The 21,101-nt window shown below is 39.5% G+C and overlaps 1 protein-coding gene across 2 annotated transcripts in view; it reads left to right on the forward strand.

The window, feature by feature from the left end:
- The window catches only part of ND-30 (NADH:ubiquinone oxidoreductase core subunit S3), a 44,291-nt gene extending 35,816 nt beyond the window's left edge, over window positions 1-8,475 (forward strand). For both annotated transcript variants that reach the window (XM_067148480.2, XM_067148481.2), the window contains exon 5: window positions 8,208-8,475. In XM_067148480.2, coding sequence (XP_067004581.2) covers window positions 8,208-8,381 — 174 coding nt within the window. In that variant the 3' untranslated portion in view covers window positions 8,382-8,475. The remainder of the gene's footprint in view (window positions 1-8,207) is intronic.
- The last annotated feature ends 12,626 nt before the right edge of the window (window positions 8,476-21,101 follow it).

Raw genomic sequence — 21,101 nt, forward strand, 5'->3', positions numbered from 1 at the left:
TCTCAAAACATGTACGAATTTTAATGACGGTAAACTGTTAAATATATTGACAAGGTGGAATAAGTGTTAAATATAGGATTATATGATTAAGTTGAAGTCAATACGGACAATTGTTTGACCATTAGGGTTAAAATAATTAAGTCTGAAATACAAGCAACAGATTGCAGTCTGTAAATCTGCTAAGAAAGAGAGAGCTCCTGGGAGATATATGGTCTCAAAATTGAAAGTTAAGGAAACTGCCCAACAATATGAATGAAATCAGGCTGGAGAAGAAATTTGAGGCTAAACAACAAAGAAACTGGACAGTGAAAAACATCAAAAGAGAATGGATTTTAATGAGGGATACTATGCAGGAAACTGCTGATGAAATATTATGGGTAGAAGAAAAGACTGAAAGAGTAGAGGTAAAGAAGGAAATATGATTGCTTGGGCTGAATATTTCAGTGAACTGCTGAATGTTGCTGCAGAGTCTATTACACTGGAACAAGATGAAGAAAAGGAAGGCCAGCCTTGGTAGAATCCAAGTCTAGAATTAAAACTGGTACCTGCACTATCCATAGAGAAGTGAGGGCGGCAAATTAAGTACTTGAAGAATAATAAGACTCCAGGAAGTGATGTTTCAACTGAGATGATCAAATATGGGGGTGAATAGCTGATACACCTTGTTTACTGGCTGATTGTAGAAGTGTGGAAAGAAGAATAAATGCTGCAGCATTGGAGCTTAGCGATTATTTGCCCAATTCATAAGAATAAAGATAAAAGCAAATTTGAAAATTATAATGTATATATTGGCCTAGTGTGATTGATAACATCTTAGCCAAGGTTTTATCTTATGAGACTCGCTCCACTGGTTGAACAGGTACTAGGGGACCAGAGATGCCAACTTTCAAGAAAGGCAATTCGTAATGCAGCCTTTAGTGCAGGGGCGGTGGCGGCGGCCGTAGAATTTTTTCCCTGTGATCTTACCAACTTACATATCATTCAACATACAGTTCAGTCGGATGTAACATATTCAAAGACTGTCATATAAAGAGTGTATGATTCTTACCTGCTAAAATAACAGGTGATCTGCAGTACAGATCTGAGTGGAGGTTGAAGGATCATTTCTTTTGTTGAGTACTGTAGTTGCTCCCTTAGCAGCTTGTACTTCCTGTTTGGTGAACGTACAATGGTGGCATGCTTTTTCTTTTCATATCATGTGCATCATCTGCACTAACAGAGCACTTAACAGTTCGGAGGGCCATATAAGCATGGAATTCAGTCTTGTTCGTCCTCATCACGCGCATCTGAAAAATCGTGGCTACATACACTATAAAACACGTGTGAATGAGATTTTGAAACACAGTAAACAGGGCCATTCCTTCGAGTATTCCTCCCTAAATTGTTGAACTATTTTTGGTTTATTACTAGCTTCACTAATCACGGTAACGTCATCACACGTATTTTCCTGCCCAAGAAATTGCTTCATTATTTTAAACTTTTGCATTTCATAACACACGATAAGCATATATCCTAGAAGAGCACTATATGTAAATTTGGCAACCAAAATCGCAATATATACTTCTTCAACAGTCACGCACACAGTATTCACAATGAAACGGAGTTTGTCACCACTTTGCTGCCAAAACAAAAACAAAAGAACTCGCATACTTGCATGGAAGTCTGATCATGTGACGGACAAAGACAACAACTCTGCAGGATATACCACATCACAGGTGCCTTTTTTTCCGGTACTGGAAGCACACACTCGTTGTTTGTGGGTTACTGTAGTCACGTCCTAGTTCGTGAACCATGGGCAATGGCTGAGTGGCCTAGTAAGTGGTCCTGAGAGTCGGGATACCAGTTGCTATGGAATGGGAGTGGGCATCTCGGACATATTCTGAGTCATGGCCCTCCTTGTGCTCAGGCGGCTAGGACTATACAATCCACCGATGGTCCATAACCCGTTAGAGGAGAGATCCTCACTTGGACTATGTGCAAGTAGGGTAGCATCCTGCTTCATGAATCTACCGAGCTCAGAACATTTTAAGCAAGCCTCGGACCTATGGGAGTAACGGAGTCCCACTCCCATTTGACAGGCGAGGGACTCCTTGGAAACAGCTTGGCGAACAAAATGGAATTCGATGCGGAGCTATCAATATTAATGGGGCTTATGGAAGAAAGTAAGTAGAACTGGCTGAGTCAGCAAAGAGGATGCATCTGGATGTGCTAGGAGTAAGTGATATTCGGGTAAGGGGAGATAACGAGGAAGATATAGGAGATTATAAAGTGTACTTGACGGGTGTTAGAAAGGTAAGGGCAGAGTCTGGGGTAGGGCTCTTTATCAGGAATACCATTGCGCGGAACATAGTTTCTGTTAGGCACGTTAATGAGCGAATGATGTGGGTAGATTTGTCAGTTGGAGGAATTAGGACTAGAATTGTGTCCGTGTATTCACCATGTGAGGGTGCGGATGAGGGTGAAGCTGACAAGTTTTATGAAGCTTTGGGTGGTATGAATAAAACGTGAGTACTTACTCAAATTATATACTCATGAGCATGAGCATTTAGTAAGAGTATATTCTCAGCCCAAGTAGTATGTACTCTATTTGGTAAGAATAAAAAGGTTCTCCTCTGATGGAGTAGATACTCAAGCGCACCGCCATGTGGATCGTTTGAAACTGAGTAGATACTCATGTTGTGTACAATCGTCAACTGTTAACATGTTTGGTTCCAATCACAACATAACCTCAACTGGATCCGGTTTAGTTTATAGTTTGCACTGATTGTTCGTTCGTCAAGTTCATCGATATGGAAAGTATTCATCCGACAACATTTGCGAATACAGTGCGGTACTTTTTAGTAATTCCCAACTGCCGGCGGTTCGGAAAGAAAAATCCGAATCGTTGGAGGCAATTCAAACGAAACTGATGGCCATGTGCGGCAAGAAAGTTGAGATTGGCACCATAACGAAAAGGATAAACAATATGAAAATGAGGGTGAAACAAAAGTGTGACGTAAACCAAACGGGGAATAAAAGGATAGTGCTGAAGGACTGGGAGAATATTATCCATGAGCTGTTGGATGGGGATACTAACCCAACATTGTTGACACGAATTCCAGGTATGTTCCGAAAGTATATTCACGATTATTTTCTTGAACAGGTTTATAGAGGTTGTAGAAAGTACACTACAAACTTTATATTTCTATTTATTGCTTTATAAGAACCAAATAGCACCTAGGCCTTTGGTTCAGGGTATCCGGGTTTGAATCCTGGGCCTGGGACTTTAGCTCCGTTTAATTCAATTGCCCGTAGAAAACTGAATTAGTGAATTAAAACGTTTTTCGTTTTTTTTTCGTAGGAGCAACTGCGATTGGAGTAGGGCTTCCTGAAGTTCAGCCAGAACACATTCCTCCACCTGTAGTGGAATTTGTAGTATTGGAAGAGGGAGGAGAAGGAGGGAGTCCTGTAGAAATCGTGAACTCTCCAAATATAGCCACCCCTAAACGGAAGTGTTTTGGACGACTACAAAAATGACGAAACCAGAACTCTAAATAATACAGACGTGCAGCGCTTGGTGCTGTTAAAGCAGATAAGAGTGTTGGAACTCACAGAAAAAAAAGTTAAATTCAGAGATGAAAGAATGATAGTCGAGTATATATATTTTAAAAAATAAATTGTTTTGCATACATTTTTGAGCCATGTTCTTAAATCTTTCTCCCAAAAGCAAGAAATGACTATATACTCATGTTTGAGGCAACTATCAGCCATACTCAAAACAAAGTGAGAATCTACTCTCATACTCTTGGGAAGGAGAGTATATACTCCACCACCTCCATAACATGAGTATATACTCAACTAGTGAGTACATTCTCAAGAACTTTATTCTTATCAAGTGGCGTATATTCTCTGAAAAGTTGAGTACATACTATATTCTCATTTTTATTCATACCACCCATTGAGTGATATCGTGGTCAGGGTCAACAGCAAGGATAGAATAGTGCTAATGGGCGATTTCAATGCGAGAGTTGGGAATAGAACTGAAGGATACGAAAGGGTGATTGGTAAATGTGGGGAAGATATGGAAGCTAATGGGAATGGGAAGCGTTTGCTGGACTTCTGTGCTAGTATGGGTTTAGCAGATACGAATATATTCTTCAAGCATAAGGCTATTCACCGCTACACATGGGAGGCTAGGTGTACCAGATCCATAATAGACTATATCTTAACAGACTTCGAATTCAGGAAATCTGTTAGGAATGTACGAGTTTTCCGTGGATTTCTCGATGATACAGACCACTATCTGAATTGTAGTGAACTAAGTAGCTCTAGGCCTAGGGTAGAGAAAGTGAAATCTGTCTGCAAACGAATAAGGGTAGAAAATCTCCAGGACGAGGAAATTAGACGGAAGTACATGGATATGATTAGTGAGAAGTTTCGAACAGTAGACAGTAAGCAGGTTCAGGATATAGAAAGTGAATGGGTGGCATACAGGGATGCTATAGTAGAAACAGCAAGGGAATGCCTAGAAACAACTGTGTATAAAGATGGGAAAAGGTGAACATCCTGGTGGAATGATGGAGTGAGAGCAGCTTGTAAACGTAAAAAGAAGGCTTTTCAGAAATGGCTCTAAAAAGGGCCGAGGCAGACAGGGAGTTGTACATAGATGAAAGAAACAGAGCGAAACAAATAATTGTTGAATCCAAAAAGAAGTCCTGGTAAGATTTTGGTAACAACCTGGAAAGGCTAGGTCAAGCAGCAGGTAAACCTTTCTGGACAGTAATAAAGAATCTTAGGAAGGGAGGGGAATGAATCACTGGAGAGGTGGAGGGAATATTTTGAACGTCTTCTCAATGTAAAAGGAAATCATACTGGTAGTGTTGTGAACAGCCAAGCTCATGGGGAGGAGGAAAATGATGTTGGTGAAATTATGCTTGAGGAAGTGGAAAGGATGGTAAATAAACTCCATTGTCATAAGGGAGCATAATAGATGAAATTAGACCTGAAATGGTGAAGTATAGTGGGAAGGCAGGGATGAAATGGCTTCATAGAGTAGTAAAATTAGCATGGAGTGTTTGTAAGGTACCTTCAGATTGGGCAGAAGCAGTAATCGCACCCATCTATAAGCAAGGGAAAAGGAAGGATCGCAACAACTATCGAGGTATCTCATTGATTAGGCAAAGTATTCACTGGCATCTTGGAAGGGAGTGTGCGATCAGTCGTTGAGAGGAAGTTGGATGAAAACCAGTGTGGTTTCAGACCACAGAGAGGCTGTCAGGATCAGATTTTCAGTATGCGCCAGGTAATTGAAAAATGCTACGAGAGGAATAGGCAGTTGTGTTTATGTTTCTTAGATCTAGAGAAAGCCTATGACAGTGTACAGAGGGAAAAGATGTTCGCCATACTGGGGGACTATGGAATAAAAGGCAGATTAGTAAAAGCAATCAAAGGCATTTATGTTGACAATTGGGCTTCAGTGAGAATTTATGGTAGAATGAGTTCTTGGTTCAGGGTACTTACAGAGGTTAGACAAGGCTTTAATCTTTCACCTTTGCTGTTCGTAGTTTACATGGATCATCTGCTGAAAGGTATAAAATGGCAGGGAGTGTTTCAGTTAGGTGGAAATGTAGTAAGCAGTCTGGCCAATGTTGACGATTTGGTCTTAATGGCAGACTGTGCCGAAAGCCTACAGTCTAATATCTTGGAACTTGAAAATGGGTGCAATGAGTATGGTATGAAAATTAGCCTCTCGAAGACTAAATTGAAGTCAGTAGGTAAGAAATTCAACAGAATTGAATGTCAGATACAAAGCTAGAACAGGTCAATCATTTCAAGTATTTAGGTTGTGTGTTCTCCCAGGATGGTAATATAGTAAGTGAGATTGAATCAAGGTGTCGTAAAGCTAATGCAGTGAGCTCGCAGCTGCGATCAACAGTATTCTGTAAGAAGGAAGTCAGCTCCCAGACGAAACTATCTTTACATCGGTCTGTTTTCAGACCAACTTTGCTTTGCGGGAGCGAAAGCTGGGTGGACTCAGGATATCTTATTCATAAGTTAGAAGTAACAGACATGAAAGTAGCAAGAATGATTGCTGGTACAGACAGGTGGGAACAATGGCCGGAGGGTACTCAGAATGAGGAGATAAAGGCTAATTTAGGAATGAACTCGATGGATGAAGCTGTACGCATAAACCGGCTTCGGTGGTGGGGTCATGTGAGGCGAATGGAGGAGGATAGGTTACCTTGGAGAATAATGGACTCTGCTATGGAGGGTAAGAGAAGTAGAGGTAGACCAAGACGACGATGGTTAGACTCGGTTTCTAATGATTTAAAGATAAGAGGTATAGAACTAAATGAGGCCACAACACTAGTTGCAAATCGAGGATTGTGGCGACCTTTAGTAAATTCACAGAGGCTTGCTGACTGAACGCTGAAAGGCATAACAGTCTATAATGATAATGTATGTATGTATGTATGTATGTTCTTAAATGAAGGACAGGAAAGGGGTTAAATTATTACTGAGAAATCCAAAAATAATATTCTGATAATTCAAGCTGTAATAGCATTCCTTGCATACCCTTTTGATCATTTCATACACTTAGATTTAAAAATCAACAAAAAATCGTAATTTGTGGTGTGTGATTCGTAAAGGCGTAATTATGATGGGCAATTCGTAATTATTGCGATTGAATCGTAATCGTTGGCATCTCTGGGTGACTACCAGAGTGGCTTTCGACCGGGTAGATAAACATCAGACCAAACCCTTACTGAGTGGCAAATAATGAAGTGCTGTGAATATGATGTGGCTGTACATCAGTTATTTGAGGATTTCTTGCAGGCTTTTGATAGTATCAAAAGGAAGAAACTGTATTAAACAATGATGGACATGGAGTTCCTTGCTTAATTGATGTGATTGGTGCAAATGACACTGACGAGCATGAAATGTTAGAATTAGAAGTAAACTAAGGTCAGCAATAAAGGAGTGAACATATTAACCTTGAAGCCATCACTAAAAAAATTGGAATTTTTTGTTGGTAAACAGTTGATTTCATAATAGGCTTTTACTGTTGACTCGCTTCTTGTATTCAAGTTTATAAATACCCTTTGTTGCCTTTGCAATTTATTTTTCATGTCCTTCAGTTCTTCTTTTAATTTACACTCAAAGAAGCAAAAAGGTTGTATCATTATTTTATTATTATTATTATTATTATTATTATTATTATTATTATTATTATTATTATTATTATTATTATTATTTATTATTATTATACTCTTCCAGTCCTGTTTATTATTATACTCTTTCACAACACTTATACTGTAGATGCATTCCAAATAACACATAGAATTTTACCATCCACCTCTGTGCGAAAATAACTGAGCTTCCATCTTTTGTGAAATTTCCTCTTTTCTTCAACAGACTTTCTTTTTCTGGATGACTTGAAAAGTGTTGGAATAGGGCAGAACTAGGAATTTAAAAGAAGCAATTTTGGCCTTAAGTAAGGTACGGCCCCAGCATTTGCTTGGTGTGAAAATGGGAGATCATGATAAACCATCTTCAGGGCTGTCGACAGTGGGGTTCAAACCCACTGTCTCCCAAATGCAAGCTCACATTACGTGATCCAAACTGTATAGCCAACTTTCTCAGTTTAAAATTTATTAACCAGTATCCCAGCTGTAGTTTCACATCTCATAAGTAGGTGAACTGCTTGGTAAAAGAAGCTTGGCAGCAGTAATCAAGAGGTCATATGAGCTCTGCTCAGGTATGCAAAGAACTTCTCAGCCCTCACTTTGTTGAGATAAATCCAGCTAGACCGCTTGAGAAGACCTACCACATCATTGTCCGGCTCCATGGCTAAATGGTTAGCGTGCTGGCCTTTGGTCACAGGGGTCCTTGGTTCGATTCCCAGCGGGGTCGGGAATTTTAACCATCATTGGTTAATTTCGCTGGCATGGGGATTGGGTGTATGTGTCGTGTTCATCATTTCATCCTCATCATGATGCGCAGGTCGCCTACGGGAGTCAAATCAAAAGCCTGGCGAGCCGGACACTCCCGGCACTAAAAGCCATACGCCATTTCTTTTATACTACATCATTAATGAAGCTGACATTTCTAAAAAATGAACCCAACCCCAATCACACTAGAAGAATTTTTCAATATCTTTGTTTACTTTTAAAAAACTGTATCTGTCCATTTTCCTGTTTTGTAAAAATTAAAATTTTATATTTCAGGTTCGCTATGATGATGAGAAGAAACGTGTTGTTGTTGAGCCTCTAGAATTGGCTCAGGAGTTCCGTCGCTTTGAACTCTCTGCACCTTGGGAACAATTTCCCAACTTCCGTGATGCTCCTCCAGCTGTTGAGGAAGTTCCTGTTGGCCCTGAGAAAGTCGAGGAAAAGAAGTGAGATACCTGGAGATTTTTTTAGTTTGTCCTCATAGCCTTTCCTGTGAACACTGTAAATAATGTAAAATGTTATGGAATAAAAGTATGCGAATAGATATTGTTGACTTACTTCAATAAAAATTGTTTTATTTGAAATGATATCAGGGTGTAGACTACTCGTATTACATTTTCCTCTTTCCTCTTTTCAAATATCTATATAATGGAACCTCTATTCATCCTTTTTTGGCAGGATTGCAAAAAGAAAGCAATAAATGCAGGAAAACAGTGAATGTGGAGAAACAATGTTTGTAAAGCAATTGCCAACATAATACCTAAAAATAAAGCACATATGATTATAGATGCACTTCGTCCACTTAATGATAAATAATGTAATGACAAAAAAAAAATCACAGTACAATTTTGTACCATCACGCTTTTTGCAAAAAAAATTATTACAGTACTTTCATTTTAAAAAGTCCTTGATAGATGTTTGTTTCTTTGGCTGTGGAAAATGCCACTTTTAAACCAATCAATCAGTCACTACTGATCTCCATTTAGGACAGTCGCCCAGGTGGCAGATTACCTATCTGTTGTTTTCATAGCCTTTTCTTAAATGATTGCAAAGAAATTGGAAATTTATTAAACATCTCCTTTGATAAGTTATTCCAATCCCTAATTCCCCTCCCTATAAACAAATATTTGCTCCAATTTGTCCTCTTGAATTCCAACTTTATCTTCATATTGTGATCTTTCCTACTTTTAAAGAGACCACTCAAATTTATTCGTCCACTGATGTCATTCCACACCATCTCTCCACTGACAGTTCGGAACATACCACTTAAGTGATTTTTTTTTGCTTTACGTCGCACCGACACAGATAGGTCTTACGGCGACGATGGGATGGGGTTGGTGTGAAAATGGGAAACCACAGAAAACCATCTTCAGGGCTGCCGACAGTGGGATTCGAACCCACTATCTCCCGGATGCAAGATCACAGCCGCGTGCCCCTGACCGCACGTCCAACTCGCCCGGTTTTAGTGAAAGTAAAAACAATAAATTTATTATTCCACCTATTCAATACTCAAGTAGCTTACAAAATTAGGATTTCATCCTTACTTTATTGCTAAATGATTAAAACATGATACATGTTTCGCTCATTTTCTGAACATTCTCAGCCACTTTATAATCTTAAGGCCAATTAGGAATATTGAGCTAGAACTTATAGCATTGATTAGTCATTAGCAAGCTTAAAATTAATGTAATTTTTAAAAAACTTGGTTAAATACAGTTTTCTTGTATATTGTGTCAAAATGGTTGTAATCTAAGTATAACAGTTTTTCACATTCAATTAAAAGGATTGTAATTTTCTTGTATAAACGTCAAACTGGCTGGTCTAAGTATAACAGTTATTCAACTTCAATTGAAACTATTATGATATAAAAACTTTTTGTTTACTTAAAATTTTTGACTAAAATCTTGAATCATTGTCACTTCATATAAACTTGAAAAAATGACTGCTTCCTTTATGCAATGTTGTCCTTCTCAAATTCATAACATTACAATTTACTCTCACTAGTATTCCTACTCCACTGATAAAGTACTCCAAACATAACAACACTGATAAATTACTCCTAACACGAGCTCATAAAACACTGGACCAAATGTGCCCATCGAAGTCATATAGCAAGTCTGGATATCATTCGGCCTCATGTTGTGGCGCCAATTGTACTTGTACTAACCAAACACAAGCTCTACAACGTGATCACCAGCTAACTAGGACTCAAATGGAAGACATCCACTTTAAGCTTGCACCACATAGGGTAATGCTTGTACATCCATTATGATTATTATTATTATCATTATGTAAAAAAAAACTGCTGTAACACCCAAGTAGCATCTGCAGCTCTCTGGACTTCCAATGCATGTACATTTAATTCACTGTTCTGGAACAGAAACAACAAAAGAAAACTGATTGGGTGCCAGTGTACTTGATACACAATATGAAGTAGGCATGAGAATAAATTATACTCCAGGGTGGGGTCATATGCTGACGATATTCAAACTTGTTTTCCTAACCTGATGACTTCTTGAACTAAGAGTAAAGGCATTAGGACATTCTAGGAAGGTTATATTCTTGTCTGAAATGACACGCTGTCCGTTAAAATATATACATATACTTGCAAACTTAACCTCCTCAGTAATATAAAACATAAATTACGACATCAGACATACTGTTTGTCTCTTATTTACAACCTGCTCAGAATTGACATGTCAGAATAACAAGCTTAATAAATTAGCTGGTACGACGACCATTTCTATCAACACTGTATTCAGACTTTCTCCGTCTTTTGCCACACGCCAAACTCACTGTACATACATACAGTACACAAAATCTTTACTTGAATTTGTATGTAATCTGGCTAGTCTGAATAATGGGATCACAAACCTATGCAGTTTAACTTGCTACACCATATCGAATTGATCTGTAGTGGTTGATTGATTGTAGTTTGAGGTTAATGTTAAATACCACCATACCTCAGCCATACTCTCCAATAACTTAGGTGACAAGTTCTTGGTTTCTTGTTTTATATTGAAATCATACTCTCATTGTATTCTGCCAAGTGCATTGGTATAACACTTCATAGGATATATAACATTTAGTGTAGATATTGTATGTTGTTGTTTGAGTCATCAGGTCCATAGACTGGTTTGATGCAGCTCTCCATGCCACCCTATCCTGTGATAACTTTTTCATTTCTACGTAACTATTGCATCCTACATTTGCTCTAATCTGCTTGTCATATTCATACCTTGGTCTACCCCTACCGTTCTTACCACCTACACTTCCTTCAAAAACCAACTGAACAAGTCCTGGGTATCTCTTAATTCGTGATTCGATCTATCCATCTCGCCTTTAGCATGTCCGCCTCTGTAGCGTAACAGTTAGTGTTATTGGCTGCCATCCTCGGGGGCCCGGTTCGATTCCTGGTACTGCCAGAAATTTAAAACTGACAGGAGGGCTGGTATGTGGTTGATATGGTACATGTAGCTCACCTCCAATGAGGTGTACCTGAAAAGAGCTGCACCACCTCGGGATGAGGACACGAATTTAGTCCGACTCGTTGGCTGAATGGTCAGCGTACTGGCCTTCGGTTCAGAGGGTACCGGGTTCGATTCCCGGCCAGGTCGGGGATTTTAACCTTCATTGGTTAATTCCAATGGCCCGCGGGCTGGGTGTTTGTGCTGTCCCCAACATCCCTGCAACTCACACACTACACATAACACTATCCTCAACACAATAACACCCAGTTACCTACAATAATTGGCAGATGCCGCCCACCCTCATCGGAGGGTCTGCCTTACAAGGGCTGCACTCGGCTAGAAATAGCCACACGAAATTAGTATATACCTTCAGCATTCTTATGTAACACCACATTTCAAAAGCTTATATTCTCTTTCTTTCTGAGCTAGTTATCGTCCATGTTTCACTTCCATACAATGCCACGCTCCACACCAAAGTCTTCAAAAAAATCTTTCTAATTCCGATATCAATGTTTGAAGTGAGCAAATTTCTTTTCTTAAGAAAGCTCTTCCTTGCTTGTGCTAGTCTACATTTTATGTCCTCCTTACTTCTGCCATCGTTAGTTATTTTACTACCCAAGTAACAATATTCATCTACTTCCTTTAAAACTTCATTTCCTAATCTAATATTTCCAACATCACCTGCCTTCGTTCGACTGCACTCCTTTACTTTTGTTTTGGACTTATTTTCATCTTGTACTCCTTACCCAAGACTTCATCCATACCATTCAGCAACTTCTCGAGATCTTCTGCAGTCTCAGATAAAATAACAATATCATCGGCAAATCTCAAGGTTTTGATTTCCTCTCCTTGGACTGTGATTCCCTTTCCAAATTTCTCTTTGATTTCCTTTACTGCCTGTTCTGTGTAAACATTGAAAAGGAGAGGGGACCAACTGCAGCCTTGCCTCACTCCTTTCTCGATTGCTGCTTCTTTTTCAAAGCCCTCGATTCTTATCACTGCAGACTGATTTTTATACAGATTGTAGATAATTCTCCGTTCTCGGTATCTGATCCCTATCATCTTCAGAATCATAAATAGCTTGGTCCAATCAACATTATTGAATGCCTTTTCTAGATCTACGAATGCCATGTACGTGGGCTTGTCCTTCTTGATTCGATCCTCTAAGATCAGACGTAAAGTCAGGATTGCTTCACTTGTTCCTACATTTCTTCTGAAGCCAAATTGATCTTCTCCCAACTCAGCTTCAACTTGTTTTTCCATTCTTCTGTAAATAATACGTGTTAAAATTTTGCAGGTATGAGATACTAAACTAATGGTGCGGTAGTTTTCACACCTGTCAGCACCGGCTTTCTTGGGAATAGGTATACAGAGATGCCAACTATTACGATTCACTCGTAATAATTACGAATTACCCATCACAATTACGCATTTACGAATCACATACCACAAATTACGATTTTTGTTGATTTTTAAATCTAGGTGTATGAAGTGTTCAAAAGGATACACAAGAAATGCCATTACAGCTTGAGTTTTCAGAATATTATTTTGGGATTTCTCAGTGATAAGTTATACCCCTTTCCGGTTCCTCGTTTAAGAATATTTCGAGTTTTCACGCGTCGAACGCAGTGTGTGCTTCCAGTACTGGAAAAATAGGCACCTGTTGAAGTGGTATATCTTGCGGAGTTGTTGTCTTTGTTCGTCACATGACCAGAATTCCATGCAAGTATGAGAGTTCTTTTGTCTTTGTTTTGGCGGCAAAGTGGTGACAAACTCCGTATCATTGTGGCTACTGTGTGCGTGACTGTTGAAGTATTTATTTCGATTTTGGTTGCCAAATGCACATATATTGCTATTGTAGGATATATGCTAATCGTGTGTTACAAATTGCAAAAGGTTTGAAATAATGAAGCGATCTCTTGTGCAGGAAAGTACGTGTGGTGACGTTACCGTGATTAGTGACACTAATAATAAACCAAAAATATTTTTAAAAATTAGGGAGGAATACTCAATAGAATGGCCCTGTTTACTGCGTCCCTCACAATCTCATTCACACGTGTTTTGTAGTGCGTGTAGCTGCGATTTTTCAGTTGCGTATGGTGAGGAAGAACAAGAGTGAGTTCCGTGCTAATATGAACACCGAACTGTTAAGTGCTCTGTTAGTGCAGAGGATGCACATTATATCAAAAGGAAAAGCATGTCCCCAGTGTACGTTTACCAAACAGTAACTACAAGCTGCTAAGGGAGCAACTACAGTACTCAACAAAAGAAATGATCATTCAACCTCCACTCAGATATGTAGGCCTATTGCATATGACCTGTTACTTTAGCAGGTAACAATCAAACACTTTTTATATGCAAGTCTTTGTTGAATATTTGGTTGAATTGTATGATGTTCATTGATTTTTCAAGTCTCGGAAAAAAAAAATTTCAACACCCCCCCCCCGGGCCCGAACGGTTGCATTACGAATTACCTTTCTTGAAAGTTGGCATCTCTGGCGTATAACAACATTCTTCATTAAAATCGGATGGGACTTCTCCTGTCTCATACATCTTGCACACTAAATGAAATAACCTTGCCATGCTGGTTTCTCGTAAGGCAGTCAGTAATTCAGAGGGAATGTCATCAATTCCAAGGTCACTCACAGCTCTGTCAAACTCTGACGTCAAAATTGGGTCTCCCATTTCATCAGCATCAACAGCCTCTTCATGTTCCAGAACCAAATTATCTACATCTTTACCTTGATACAACTGTTGGATATGCTCCTGCCATCTTTCTGCTTTATCTTCTTTCTCTAGAAGTGGCTTTCCATCTGAGCTCTTAATATTCATACACGTAGATTTCCTTTCTCCAAAGGTTTCCTTGATTTTTCTGTATGCAGCATGTGCCTTTCCTACAACCATACAACCTTCGACATCGTTGCACTTCTCCTTCAGCCATTCTTCCTTAGCTCCCTTGCACTTTCTATCCACTTGATTCTTTAATCGCCTGTATTCTTTCCTGCCCTCTTCATTTCTAGCATTCTTGTATTTTCGTCGTTCATCAATCAGGTCTAGTATCTCCTGAGTTATCCACTGATTCTTAGTTGATCTTTTCTTCCTTCCTAACATTTCTTCAGCAGCCCTACTGACTTCATTTTGCATGACTCTCCACTCTTCCTCTATAGTGTTTCCTTCAGCCTTTTCATTTAGTCCTTGTGCAACATGTTCCTTGAAACAATCCCTCACACTCTTTTCTTTCAACTTGTCTAGATCCCATCTTTTTGCATTCTTTCCTTTCTTTAATTTCTTCAACTTCAGATGGCATTTCATGACCAACAAGTTGTGGTCCGAGTCCACGTCTGCTCCTGGGAAAGTTTTGCAATCCAACACCTGGTTTTGGAATCTCTGCCTAATCATAATGAAGTCTATTTGATACCTTCCAGTGTCTCCAGGTCTCGTCCACGTATACAGCCGTCGTTTGTGGTGTTTGAAATAAGTATTGGCAAGGACTAAATTATGATCAGTGCAGAATTCAACCAGCCGACTTCCTCTTTCATTCCTCTGTCTCAATCCAAATTCTCCTACTGTACTACCTTCTCTTCTTTGGCCTACCACCGCATTCCAGTCTCCCATCACAATTAGATTCTCGTCACCTTTTACATATTGTATTACATCTTCTATCTCCTCATATATTCTTTTGATTTCTTCATCGTCCGCTGAACTAGTAGGCATATAGACCTGCACTATTGTGGTGGGCATTGGTTTGGTGTCTATCTTGACGACAATAATTCTTTCACTATGCTGGTCGTAGTAGCTTACCCGCTGCCCTATTTTCTTATTCATTATTAAACCAACTCCTGCATTTCCCCTGTTTGATTTTGTATTGATAATTCAGTAGTCGCCTGACCAAAAATCTTGTTCTTCCTGCCAACGTACTTCATTTATACCAACTACATCTAACTTTAGCCTATCCATCTCCCTTTTCAGATTCTCTAACCTACCACAACGATTCAAGCTTCTAACATTCCACGCTCCGACTCGCAGAATGTCAGTATCCATCTTCCTGATGATCGCCCCCTCTCGTGTAGTCCCCACCCGGAGATCCGTATGGGGGACTAGTTTACCTCCGGAATATTTTACCCAGGAGGAAGCCATCATCAGTACATCATTCATACAGAGAGAGCTGCATGTCCTCGGGAGGTAGTTACGACTGTAGTTTCCCATTGCTTTCAGCCGTGTAGCAGTATCAACACAGCTAAGCCATGTTGAGTATTTTTACAAGGCCGTATCAGTCAATCATCTAGACTGCCGCCCTTGCAACTACCGAAAGGCTGCTAGCCCCCTTTCGATGAACTATTCGTTAGTCTGGTCTCTCAACAGATACCCATCCGATATGGTTGCGGCTCGGCTATCTGCATCATTGGGATCCGCAAGCCTCCCCTCCGTGGCAAGGTCACATGGTTCGCAGAGGAGGAGATATCATATAATGATCTGTAACTCTTAGTATGTATATTCCTTGTATTATTAACTATTACCATAACATCTCATTTCACTTGTTATTCTTTAAAATAACATTTTCTTAGGATTTCGCCACAAATGATCTTTGCTCCAATACGGCTGATGATGACCCCTAGATGGGTCGAAACTAGTACCGTGTAATTTGTAATTTTGTGAATATATTGTAGTATTGAGAAGGTGGAAACGTTTACATTGTTATTATTATTACTTATATGTTACTCTGCAGTGCATCCCAACCGGACATCCATAGACAAGACCAATCTCCAACGGACAGACACCAGCATAAAATATGCCTAAACAATGCACACTTCAAGCAGGACAACCACCCAATCTCAATACTTCCACTTCACAATAACAACAAACCAGCCACAAGTCATATGATTTTCTCTGTACTAGCTAATCCCAATCTTCCATATCTATCACGTGTGGCATGCCGTTTGAAATTGTGACACTCAACTTTGGCGCACTGACACCTTGAAACTGTCGGGAGACACCTGTCATTTTGGGCAAAACAACATCTTGCACAACTTTCTCTGTATTTAGTTTCATAGTTTTACCAAGATTTCCTGCTTCCAGATATGGAATGCCACCAGTTTAATACAGAGTTCTTGCAACGTCCAAACAATGACTCCCATACGTCAACAAATACACACAATATTCCATGAACAAATTAGTCATTTTAGATTTATGAGGTGTTAGTTTAATACAGCACGTCACAACGCGTGCCCTAAATTGTTAATTAAAATGACTTTTTTACTTCATTACAGAACCCTGAACATCTGGGGTTGTCCCTCTGAGGTTAACAACCGTAGTTGTAAATCGGAGCTTGCTCCACCTAAGGTTAACTACCTTTGAAAGTCAACCTTGGTAAGGTCTTTTAGCAAAAAAATTCCACCATCCTGTCCAAGAAAGCAGGAGAAGGCTACATCGGATTCGGTGGGTGGCCACCTTGAAGGCATCAACGAGTCGGAGCGTTGGCAATCACCCATTCCTATGCCAGCACATAAGAACAGGATCAAACAAGATCAGATCAACTACATTGCAACTTATAATATTAATTCTCTACTTAAAGCAGGAAAACTGAAGAACTTGACAGATGAATTAGATAAACAGAAAATTTTAGTAGCAGGACTCCAGGAGATGAGAAATACTACAGAAGAATCATTCGAATCTCAAGGCTACAGAATTTACAACGGGAAACCTGGATTAAGGGTTATGAAACAGTGTCCCCAATTTGGAACTGGGTTTATAGTCAATGTGAAAATAATAGATTCGATAATCGATTTTCAAGCCATCTCACCTAGAATTGCAACTTTGAGTTTAAAAGCATCCAACAAAATTTATACCATCATAAATGCCCATGCCCCTACTAATGAAAAGAATTTTCTAACAAAGACTAGGAAAGAAGTGGAAAAGTTTTGGGATCTCCTTGACCAAACTGTAAACTAAATAAATATTAACAACGTTAAGATCCTATTAGGGGACTTCAATGCCCAACTCGGAAGAGAAAAGAAATACCGAGGTATCGGGAAATGGGCTCCACATAAACATACAAATAAGAATGGTAAAAGACTTGTTGAACTCTGCAGAGAACACAAACTAATCTCAAAGTACACCTACTTCAAAAGGAGGCCCAACAAAATTAAAACTTGGAAACATCCTGATTGGAGAAAAGGGGAATGGCAGCTGGATCACGTATTTATAGACAAAACATTCCACAGAGAAATCTACGATGTTAAAGTATTAAGAGGAGTAGATATAGGTTCAGATCATTCCATAGTCAAAATCAAAATTAAGTTCACACCACTAAAAAAAGAAACCAAAACACAATAAACGAAAGAGGAACGTTGATCCACACCAATTAATAGGGAATGATAAATATAGAGAAGTCACACCGAACATAAAACTGACAGATAACTTAGAAGAACTGGTTCCAATTCTCAGGCAACAAGCTGAAAATTTATCCCCATTGAACACACGTAAAAGACATGCCTGGTGGAACTCAGAATGTGACAAAATTCATGAAGAAAGACATCAGGCATGGTTAAAATTTCAAACACACAAAACAGAAGAAAGTGCAACCAACCTCAAAAATATCAGGAAAAAGTTCCACAAATTATCAGGAAAACCAAGAAACAATCACAGAAAGATCTAATCAACTCAATAGAAGAAAACTACCACAAAACCAATTCCAGAGACTTTTACAAAATGTTTGGAAGACAAGTACAAAAATTTGCCCCTCCCACATTAATGCTGAAAAGTGAGGATGGAAAAACGACACACAATGACAAGGAAAATGCTGAAATCATGGCAAAGCAGCTTCATCCATCGAGTTCATTCCTAAATTAGCCTTTATCTTCTCATTCCGAGTACCCTCCTGCCATTGTTCCCACGTTTGTACCAGCAATCATTCTCGCTACTTTCATGTCTGTTAATTCCAACTTGTGAATAAGATAATCTGAATCCACCCAGCTTTCGCTCCCGTACAACAAAGTTGGTCTGAAAACAGACCGATGTAAAGATAGTTTCTTCTGGGAGCTGGCTGACTTCCTTCTTACAGAATACTGTTGATCGCAACTGCGAGCTCACTGCATTAGCTGTACGACACCTTGATACAATCTCACTTATTATATTACCACCCTGGGAGAACACACAACCTAAATACTTGAAATTATCGACCTGTTCTAGCTTTGTATCACCAATCTGACATTCAATTCTGTTGAATTTCTTACCTACTGACATCAATTTAGTCTTCGAGAGGCTAATTTTCATACCATACTCATTGCAGCTATTTTCAAGTTCCAAGATATTAGACTGAGGGCTTTCGGCACAATCTGCCATTAAGACCATGTCGTCAGCATAGGCCAGACTGCTTACTACATTTCCACCTAATTGAATCCCTCCCTGCCATTTTATACCTTTCAGCAGATGATCCATGTAAACTAAGAACAACAAAGGTGAAAGATTACAGCCTTGTCTTGATTTATAAATTTCATTTTTTCCGTATTGATAGTTACCAAATGTCATGTCCTTTTATGACAATACAGCCTTGTCTAACCCCTGTAAGTACCCTGAACCAAGAATTCATTCTACCATCAATTCTTACTGAAGCCCAATTGTCAACATAAATGCCTTTCATTGATTTTAATAATCTACCTTTAATTTCATAGTCCCCCAGTAAAGCGAACATCTTTTCCATCGGCACCCTGTCATATGCTTTCTCTAGATCTACGAAACATAAACACAACTGCCTATTCCTCTCGTAGCATTTTTCAGTTACCTCGCGCATACTGAAAATCTGATCCCGACAACCTCTCTGTGGTCTGAAACAACACTGGTTTACATCCAACTTCCTCTCAATGACTGATCGCACCCTCCCTTCCAAGATGCCAATGAATACTTTGCCTGGTATACTAATCAATGAGATACCTCAATAGTTGTTGCAATCCTTCCTGTTCCCTTGCTTATAGATAGGTGCAATTACTGCTTTTGTCCAATCTGAAGGTACCTTACCAACACTCCATGCTAATCTTACTACTCTATGAAGCCATTTCATCCCTGCCTTCCCACTATACTTCAGCATTTCAGGTCTAATTTCATCTATTCCTGCTGCTTTATGACAATGGAGTTTATTTACATTCCTTTCCACTTCCTCAAGCGTAATTTCACCAACATCATTTTCCTCCTCTCCACGAGCTTGGCTGTTCGCAATACCACCAGGATGATTTCCTTTTATATTGAGAAGATGTTCAAAATATACCCTCCACCTCCCCAGTGATTCCCTGGGATCTATTATGAGATCACCTGAATTACTCAAAACGCTGTTCATTTCCTTTTTCTTCCCCTTCCTAAGATTCTTTATTACTGTCCAGAAAGGTTTCCCTGCTGCTTGACCTAGCTTTTCCAGGTTATTACCAAAATCTTCCCACGACTTGTTTTTGGATTCAAGAACTATTTGTTTTGCTCTGTTTCTTTCATCTACGTACAAATCCCTGTCTGCCTCAGCTCTTGCTTGGAGCCATTTCTGATAAGCCTTCTTTTTACGTTTACAAGCTGCTCTCACTTCATCATTCCACCAAGATGTTCGCCCTTTCCCATCTTTATATACAGTTGTTCTTAGGCATTCCCTTGCTGTTTCTACTACAGCATCCCTGTATGCCACCCATTCACTTTCTATATGCTGAACCTGCTTATTGTCTACTGTTCGAAACTTCTCACTGATCACATCCATGTACTTCTGTCTAATTTCCTCGTCCTGGAGATTTTCTATCCTCATTCGTTTCACTTTCTCTATCCTAGGCCTAGAGATACTTAGTTCACTACAGATCAGATAGTGGTCTCTATCACTGAAAAATCCCCAGAAAACTCATACATTCCTAACAGATTTCCTGAATTCAAAATCGGTTAAGATATAGTCTACTATGGACCTGATACCCCTAGCCTCCCATGTGTAGCGGTGAATAGCCTTATGCTTGAAGAATGTATTCATAACTGCTAAACCCATACTAGCACAGAAGTCCAGCAAACGCTTCCCATTCCCATTAGCTTCCATATCTTCCCCACATTTACCAATCACCCTTTCATATCCTTCAGTTCTATTGCCAACTCTCGCATTGAAATCGCCTATTAGGAACTATTCTATCCTTGCTGTTGACCCTGACCACGATGTCACGCAATGCTTCATAAAACATGTCAACTTCATCCTAATCTGCACCCTCACATGGTGAATACACGGAGAGAATTCTAGTCCTAATTCCTCCAACTGACAAATCTACCCACATCATTCACTCATTTACATGCCTAACAGAAACTATGTTGCGTTAATGGTATTCCTGATAAAGAGCCCTACCCCAGACTCTACCCTTCCCTTTCAAACACCCGTCAAGTACACTTTATAATCTCCTATCTCTTCCTCATTATCTCCCCTTACCCGAATATCACTTACTCCTAGCACATCCAGATGCATCCTCTTTGCTGACTCAGCCAGTTCTACTTTCTTTCTTCCATAAGCCCCATTAATATTGATAGCTCCCCATCGAATTCCATTTCGTTCGCCAAGTTGTTTCCAAGGTGTCCCTCGCCTGTGAATGGGAGTGGGACTCCGTTACTCCCATAGGTCTGAGGCTTGCTTAAATTGTTCTGAGCTCGGTAAATTCATGAAGCAGGATGCTACCCTACTTGCACATAGTCCAAGTGAAGA

Source organism: Anabrus simplex, chromosome 5 (assembly GCF_040414725.1).
Source record: "Anabrus simplex isolate iqAnaSimp1 chromosome 5, ASM4041472v1, whole genome shotgun sequence".
Classification (NCBI taxonomy): Eukaryota; Metazoa; Arthropoda; class Insecta; order Orthoptera; family Tettigoniidae; genus Anabrus; species Anabrus simplex.